Genomic DNA, 8641 nt, shown 5'->3' with positions numbered 1-8641 from the left:
TCAGTTCCAGAGATGGCTATCTTCCACTATCTTCCAACAATGGATTGAAACAGTTGATAAAATCTTCTCTTATCCTTTTACCAATCTGGATGATGAAATTAGATGGTCGTGGAACAGGAAAAGTGGCATTTTCACCACAAAAACTACCTATGACTGGTTGTCACATGGAGATATTGGCCCTCATTTTCAGCATATTTGGAAGGCTAAAATCCCTTATAAGATCAAAATCTTCATGTGGTTATTAGAACAAGATGCAATTCTAACGAAAGATAATATGCTCAAAAGAAATTGGTTGGGTGACCCAACCTGCTACTTCTGCTCAGAATCAGAATCTCGTGATCACCTTTTCTTTCAATGTTCTGTATCCAAAGTGGTGTGGGGAGTGGTGGGCACCTGTTTAGGTGCCAATAACGTCCCAAGAGATCTGACACAGTATCGTAGTTGGATTAAAATTTGGTTACCAAATGGTGGTCTGGTTCACACCTTTGGTCTAGCAGCGATCTGCTGGGCTATCTGGAAGAGCCGGAATCGAGCTTGTTTTGACAAGAAAATGATTAAACATCTTGCTGAAATACTAATCCAAGCAAGTGCTTTTATGAAATATTGGGCAGGTCTTTACAAGGCTGAGTTCCAAGAATAGCTACTGGGTGGGGTGAAGGCTCTGCTTTCCTGTGCTCAAAGAGTGCTAGCTCAACAAGGTCCTCCAATGTCACTTCCTCAACTCCCTGCTCCCTCTGGTGATGCTGACGACTCTGAAGATGATGAAGCCTGAAGCAGATGGTTATCTCTCCCTGCTTTTCTCGACTTGCTGCCGCTGTGGGCGCGTTCATCCTGATATTAACTTTTGTCTTTTTCTAGTTACTTGAACTTTGCTGCATGTAAGTCTTAAACTCGGTCGTTCTTCGGTTCCTAGGAATCCTAGGTTCGCAGTCTGCGTTTTCTGTGTTGTTGGCTGAAACTTAGCCAGTTGGGACTTGTCTCTTTTCTGCACTCTCTTGAACCTCCTTCTGGGAGTGGACGGTTGTATTTCCGTTTCAATAATGGAAATGGGGAAGTTCCTCGATTCAAAAAAAATGTGGATGCTTGTTTCAACGTAGTTTGATCATAAGGTTTTCACTTAAAGCAACCACAAAGCCGCTCTTGTGACGGCACTCGAGACCGAATATATCAAATCAATCGACAGCAAATGTGGATGCTTGTTTTAACTTAGTTTCATTTAAGGTTTTTAATCAAATCCTCGCAAAAGAACTACGGTCAACAAAATTTGGTTCAAAAGATTGTCTAGGGAGTTTTGAACTAAGAATGGAGAGGGGCATGGTAGGGGGTCTTTCTAATTTTCTATAACGTGAGCATTTGGGCTCACGGTGCCATAACGGGAAGGGGCGCGCGAATTAGCAACCGGCCCCGACCCCTCCTGAGGCTGCTGCGGCTGACGAACCATAGCCGTCGGAAAGCAAATAGGCAGCAGGAGAAACGCCGGAAAAGTGCCGCGAAAGAACCGGGGCCTACAAGCCCGTTACGCCTTCCGCCGGCCGGCCGAGCCCTCCAGGCACCCGCGCGCACGGGGCGCACGCCGCCGGCTTCCTAAATCCCTCCTCCCCGGAGCTCTCGGAGCTCGGCGCCCGCAGGTGTTCCACGCGCCTCCAGGGTGGCCGGTACAAATAACCCACCCCCAACCTCGCTGGAAGGGCAATCCCCGGCGGCGCCCCAAGGCATAGATTCCCACACGCCATTCTCATTTCCTCCCCGGAGGGCTCCAACTAGAAGCACGGACGGAACAGGAGCGGCATGGATCCCTCCGCGGCGAGGCAGCTCAGGCGGGTCCGCACGCTGGGCCGCGGTGCGTCGGGGGCCGTCGTGTGGTTGGCCTCCGACGACGCCTCGGGGCAGCTCCTGGCCGTCAAGTCGGCGGCCGCCGCCGGCGGGGCGGCGGCGCAGCTGCGGCGCGAGGAGCAGGTGCTGGAGGGGCTCTCCTCGCCGCACGTCGTGGCATGCCTCGGCTCGCGCGCCGCCGCGGGCGGGGAGCACCACCTGTTCCTCGAGTTCGCGCCCGGCGGGTCGCTGGCCGACGAGGCCGCCAGGAGCGGCGGCCGGCTCGAGGAGCCCGCCATCCGGGCGTACGCGCGGGACATGGCGCGGGGGCTCGCGTACCTCCACGGGCGGTCGCTGGTGCACGGGGACGTCAAGGCAAGGAACGTGGTGATCGGCGGGGACGGCCGCGCCAGGCTGACGGACTTCGGGTGCGCGCGGCCCGTGCAGCCGTCGCCGTCGCGGCCGATCGGCGGGACCCCGGCGTTCATGGCGCCGGAGGTGGCGCGCGGCGAGGAACAGGGGCCGGCGGCCGACGTGTGGGCGGTCGCGTGCACCGTCATCGAAATGGCCACCGGCCGCGCGCCGTGGAGCGACGAGGACGACGTCTTCGCCGCCGTTCACAGGATCGGCTACACGGACGCCGTCCCGGACCTGCCCGCGGGGCTGTCGCCGCAAGCCAAGGACTTCTTGCGCGTGTGCCTGGCAAGGAACCCCCGGAGCCGGCCCACGGCGGCGCGGCTACTGGAGCACCCGTTCCTCGCCTCGGCGTGCTGCGATGCCAAGCCGTCCAAGCACGACTGGCCGTCCCCCAACAGCACACTCAATGCGGCATTCTGGGAGTCCGACGAGGACGAGGACGAGGAGGCCTCTGAGCGAGCGGTTGAAAGGATCAGCTCAATGGCGAGCCCCTGCTCCGGCTTCCTGGACTGGGATGCCGACGAAGGTTGGACCGAAGTGCTCAGCGAGTGCTCCAAGGTCTCGGACGCGCCGGCTGCCACGGCAACGACCGGTGCTGCTTTTACCCCTAGGATTGAAGCGTTGGATGCCGCCGTGGTTGATCTCCACGACGTCGTCGGCGTGGAAGAAGGCGCCATTAGATCTCCAACATGCAACGTAGAAGCTATAGATGATTCCAGCAAGTGCCAGAGACATTCGTGTGTCAGTGCAGGAGGCAATGTAGGAAGTTTTGGTGAATTTTCTAGGTGCCAGAGCCATGCCAGGGTGAGCGTAGGCAGCAACGTAGGGATTGCTGGTGGCCTTGTCAAGTGCCAGATACATCCTAGGATGAGCGTAGGCAGCAATGTAGGAATTGCTGCTGATGTTGTCAAGTGGCAGAGACATCTCAGGGTTAGTGTAGGCAGCAATGTAGAGTACCTGCGCCCGGTTGCCAGCCACCGGGGCGAAACTGTGGAACTCGATTGTCCTTGCAACGTAGAAGTAGAGCATAAATTCAATTTGGTGCCAATTCGGCCGTTTTGCTGATGACATTTTGCGCCGATGTTGCCTCAATATATTCCAATCGAGTGCTGATAGAATAGAAACCACAGAAGGGAGCTCAAGAATGGCAAAGGATTCTGATTTCTGAACCGCCTACAATTTGGAGACAACAGAGAGGTGTTTGGTTGGCATTTGACAGGGATGTAGGTCAACCCTAAACTTAAATTCTAGGACTAGAATCGAATATAAATTGCTCTATTCGACAAGACCGTAAGATGGCGTTGTGAATGCTACTGTTCGGTTGTTATTCATATTGATTTTGAATTTTTTTTTTACAATTTTGATTTTGAATTGTTGGGGTTGTTTCAATTTTCAACCCATTTTCTGAACCATCAGTACCAAAATCCAACAACTGATTTAGCACTGCAATTTTAAGCCATGTAGTTACAGTTGTGAGCCTTTTTATAACCCATCAAGGGATACCAATTATAAACACGGGCTACCAAATTTAGTACGTCATGTACTATTTGTCAGTACACGTACCAAAAGCCAAGTTGTAATTTTGGTACAATCATAATGTCTTTTGATAGACCCTAAATGGCTCTGAAGTTTGTACCACTTGTGGTCGAAGTTTAGAGGCACTCTTAATGTTCAAGAATAACAAGCTACATCAGCATAAGTTGATAATATAATCTTTTTTCTACCTCACAAATAACAGTGTGCAGCTTCCGGGTTACACTGACGAAAAACTTAACCGTGATGATCCCGACCTGCAGCATGTATAGCAGCACAAAATGTCTCATCCTTTCTGTCCGCATACCAATTATTCATTGCCTGTGATAGCTTCTTCTTGTTCTTTTTTTTTTTTTGAAAGAGACTGCAATAGCTTTGAACGGCCGTCCTTCAGTGGAAGTTTTTGCAAGTCAGGCAGGCGGCTCTAGTCAAAGGCCGTTTTAAATTTGGTTCGTATACGCGAGGCAGAGCTCCCAGGCAAGCACGTGCGTAGAAACGACGATGATTTGTGAGCCAGCAGCTTCAACGAATCTTCAGTAGTACAACAACGGAGAGCCGTGGAAAAAAGAACTGTAGTCAGTAGTCTGGATAGCTGAAGTACGGTTGGTGTCACAAACTTGCAGGCAACGAATGCTGCGAGGAGTTGTTTCAGGCCCCCGTTTAGTTCCCAAAATTTTTCCTACAGTATCCGTCGCATCAAATCTTTCGACACATGTATGAAATATTAAATGTAGTTGAAAAAAAATAACTAATTACACAGTCTAACTGATTAGCACGAGATGAATCTTTTAAGCCTAATTAGTTCATGATTGGACATTATTTGTCAAGTAACAACGAAACATGCTACAGTAAATTTTCACCCTACTTTTTGCAAACTAAACGCGGCCTCAGAGCTTTTCTCGCGGGTACAGTGAACAGAGATTTGGGATTTTTTTTTTTGCTCTGCAGCAGTGCGTGCATGATTGGCAAGGTGCACTCGTGACGGCGACATGGACCACTCACTTGCAAACAGTAATGTATCATCCTTGCATGATCATACTAGCAGTCTAGCACCAAACATATGCGTGTTAGATAGTGTAAAATCAGCGTATCCCTTTGTAAAAAAACATAATTCTGTAGTAGTATTTCGTAATGACCCCCCATGTGTGTCCCTCGATTTTTTTTCCTCTTTAAAATCTATACTAGTTCTTGAACGGGCCGGGGATCTGAGTTGCAAGACGCATGAGAGTGACACAGTGCGTACTCATGTTGACATGATGCCGTACGTGCACGTGCTTACGACGCAAAGCGGTTTGCTGGGAAAAATAATCCGTAACAACCATCTCGCCAAACCGCATGCCGGCGCACATGGACGGCGAAAGATCCGGCGAGCTTATCCCAATAAACGCCGGAATATTCCGCCGGCAGGGTCAGCGTAGCTCGACACCTGTGCAGGTGTCTGAAAACGCCGTCAGCTCGGTGGGCTTGATCGCCATCGCCTTGCCCCCACGGCAGCCCCTCTTCCGTGGCGCGCGCCGTGAGCCCGCGTGACGCTACCCATGCAAGGATGAAGGAGAGAGCGTAACGCGAGGGATCATCAGCAGCTCGTCCAGATCCGATCCTTATCCGCCGGAGAATCGAAACCACCGGCTCTCCGGCGAGACGCTCGCTGACGCGACGAGGCGGCCGCCAGTTTCATGTTACTGGTGGGAAAAGGAAACCATAAACTAGCCACGAGCGCGTGGCTGCCAATCGGATCCAAGTGCCGAGAGAGAGGATGCACCTGGCCGGCTGCGAGGCGGCGACCGGCGGCCTGGCCCCGCCGTCGCTAGTAGTAAAAAGGCAACAGGAAAATCGCCGGAACCGGTGCCGCGCCTACAAGTTCGTTACACCTTCCTTCGCAGCCAGAGGGTACTGACCGGGGGGTAGGGCGGTAGGCGGAGACGAGGCTTTCAGGCAGCCGCGCACGCGGCCAATAGCGTCCTCCCCCCTTGCTCCGTTTCCCGCACGTGTTCCACGCCCCCGCGCGGGCGCGGCCCGTAGAAATAGACCTCTCCTCCCAGCTCGTCCCCCCTCCCATCTCCAGACCAGACGCATAAATCCCACACGCGCCGGACACCGGGGGGGCTCCAACCCGATTCCCATCCGCTTCCTCCCGCAAGCGAATTCCTCTGCCCGGAGGCGCGACAAGACACCGGCTTTCCGATCCCAGCCATGGAGGCGACGAAGCAGCTGAGGCGGCTGCGCACGCTGGGCCGCGGCGCGTCGGGCGCCGTGGTGTGGCTGGCCTCCGACGAGGCCTCGGGCGAGCTGCTGGCGGTCAAGTCGGCGTGCGCCGCGGGGGCCGCGGCGCAGCTCCGCCGCGAGGGCCGCGTCCTGGAGGGCCTCTCCTCGCCGCACGTCGTGCCCTGCCTGGGCGCCCGCGCCGCGGCCGGCGGCGAGTACCAGCTCCTCCTCGAGTTCGCCCCCGGCGGGTCGCTCGCCGACGAGGCCGCCAGGAGCGCCGGGGGCCGCCTCGCGGAGCGCGACATCCGGGCCTACGCCGGGGACGTGGCGCGCGGGCTGGCCTACCTCCACGGCCGCTCGCTCGTGCACGGGGACGTCAAGGCCCGGAACGTGGTCATCGGCGCCGACGGCCGCGCCCGGCTCACCGACTTCGGCTGCGCCAGGTCCGCGGAGTCGGCGGGGCCCCTCGGCGGCACCCCGGCCTTCATGGCGCCCGAGGTGGCGCGCGGGGAGGAGCAGGGCCCCGCCGCCGACGTCTGGGCGCTCGGGTGCACGATCGTCGAGCTGGCCACGGGGCGCGCGCCCTGGAGCGACATGGACGACCTCCTCGCCGCCGTCCACCGGATCGGGTACACGGACGCCGTGCCGGAGGTGCCCGCGTGGCTGTCGGCGGAGGCCAAGGACTTCGTGGCCCGCTGCTTCGAGAGGCGCGCCAGCGCCCGGCCCACGGCCGCGCAGCTCCTCGCGCACCCGTTCGTCGCCGCGGCCCGCGGCCCGGACGCGCGGCCGGCCAAGCAGGAGCTCCCGTCCCCCAAGAGCACGCTGCACGACGCGTTCTGGGACTCGGACACCGAGGACGAGGCGGACGAGATGTCGACGGGCGCGGCCGAGCGGATCCGCGCATTGGCGTGCGCCGCGTCCGCCCTCCCCGACTGGGACTCCGAGGAAGGCTGGATCGACCTGCAGGACGGCCGCTCGGAAACCGCCGACGCCGCGCCGGCAGCGGCGGCGGGCTACTTCCTCTGGGCGGAACCATCAGACGCGGAGCCCGAGCAGCTCTTCACCACCGCCGCCGCCGCAGATGTCAGCGACCATCCCCATCTCCCCCTCATTGCCGGAGTTACTGAGGCCGCCACCGCCATTAGCCAGGGCAGTTACTGGCTCCATGAAAACAAAATCCCACTCGGGTTCGACCACGAAGGGGTCGGAAAGGTGGAACCCCACCGTGCTTGTAACAGGAACAGAGTAGAAATGAAACGAATTCCGCGCAAAATATCCCGTCCGAAAATCACAGCGATCTCGCTCAAAGTTTCCGTCTTTGGCATCACCTGGTTGGCGCGCCCCGTCACGCCTCAAGTCGGATCGGTTAAGCGTCAGGCCGGTGACGTCGGTCGCGATCGAGCCCGCGCGCGAACGGGAACGGCAACCCAGCCGTCCCATCGTTAGAGCAAATTAGGCAGGTTCGTTCGCCGGGCGGCTTGCCGTACGGCACGGCGGAAGAGGGGCAGTCAGAATGCTGCATCAGCGTGAGGTCACGTCCGCACATGCTCCGGGGGTCGCATATCTGAGCGGCGGACATCACTTGGATGCAGAGGGGATGTCAACGCCTTTTGTGGGAGATCCGATGCGCTGCAATCTTCGCCTTCGGCGCAGGGCCTTTTTCCGATGGACGACGGCCGGTGTGTGGAAGTGCCCAAGTGGAACCGCGGTCTGTGGACACTGGACAGTGACAAGCGAGTGGACGGCGGCGGAGGTGGCTCTGAAGATTCTCTAGAGGAGCCCGCGCAGAATCCCGCTCGCATCATGGCCGGATGCCCCTCCCTCTCCGCTGCTTGATGATACTCGAGGACAGAGCAGAGGCACGGACCAAAAGAGTCCTAGCTGAACCGATGAACCCATCCCTTTCTTCGACTGGAATTCGGGTCGATTGCCAATTTTACTGGCGAAAACCGAATCGGGCTTCCGATTCGGCGCAACGAACGCATGGCATCGGGTAATGCTATGAAACTCCAGCGCCGAAGTGAGGTAAGCTACAGCCTACAGGGATGGATCTCGCCGAACTTGTCTCTGGGATCGAAAGCCTCCCCGGCCACATGGCGCATCCAGGCCACCAGCGGCACAGCGCTCGCCGGCGGGAGAAGAAGGGCCCGTGACGCGAACAACGAAAACAAACGTGAAGACTAGGCCCCGCTGCTCTGGGGGCAGCACGCGATCTCGCGCTCATGTGCGGATGTCACAGGCCCCGCGCGAAGCGGCGTCGTGTCACGCGTAGTTCGCGCGCGCGCGCGCGTGCCCTGCTACACCACCGTCCGCCGGTTCGGCGGTTGCCGGCGCCGGCGAGAGCGACCGGCCGGCCCATGCGTCTCGAAACCCGCCACGAGGCGACGCACACGTGGTGGGACGCGGGCATCGAGTCGTGGCTCTCCGATCACCGATGCTCTCCGATCACCGATCTGATCTTCCTCGGCCGGACGCGGCCGGGCCGTCGACGCGACGAGGCGCGACGATGCGTCGTCATCCGATATCCAATCGGAGCTGACCGACCCCGATGATGAGCAAGCATGTCTTGTTCCGCCTGGACGAACGAGCATCTACTCCGCTTCTAACCAATGGCACGCGGTCTAGTTCCCGGCGTGCTATGACTCTCATCAATCCGTTCCAAAATTAAGGTCTT

At 57.6% G+C, this 8641-nt stretch overlaps 1 protein-coding gene across 1 annotated transcript; it reads left to right on the top strand.

Annotated features, from left to right (window-relative positions):
* The first annotated feature begins 1788 nt into the window (after window positions 1-1788).
* On the top strand, window positions 1789-7803 carry LOC120674929. The gene is made up of 5 exons (XM_039956026.1): window positions 1789-1952; window positions 2163-2477; window positions 2532-3159; window positions 5791-7323; window positions 7621-7803. The coding sequence occupies exons 1-5, from the start codon at window positions 1789-1791 to the stop codon at window positions 7801-7803; spliced, it is 2823 nt and encodes a 940-aa protein (XP_039811960.1).
* The last annotated feature ends 838 nt before the right edge of the window (window positions 7804-8641 follow it).

The sequence above is a fragment of the Panicum virgatum genome, chromosome 5N, assembly GCF_016808335.1.
Source record: "Panicum virgatum strain AP13 chromosome 5N, P.virgatum_v5, whole genome shotgun sequence".
In the NCBI taxonomy this organism is placed as follows: domain Eukaryota; kingdom Viridiplantae; phylum Streptophyta; class Magnoliopsida; order Poales; family Poaceae; genus Panicum; species Panicum virgatum.
This window is presented reverse-complemented; position numbering and strand designations above follow the sequence as displayed.

What these genes read in the sequence shown, in the direction of transcription:
- LOC120674929 (XM_039956026.1), top strand. Translation starts at nt 1,789, where the DNA reads ATGGATCCCTCCGCGGCGAGGCAGCTCAGGCGGGTCCGCACGCTGGGC. An exon ending in GCGCAGCTGCGGCGCGAGGA is followed by an intron (nt 1,953 to 2,162) that starts GCAGGTGCTGGA and finishes CCTCCACGGGCG; the next exon opens with GTCGCTGGTGCACGGGGACG. An exon ending in AGTGGCAGAGACATCTCAGG is followed by an intron (nt 3,160 to 5,790) that starts GTTAGTGTAGGC and finishes CCGTAGAAATAG; the next exon opens with ACCTCTCCTCCCAGCTCGTC.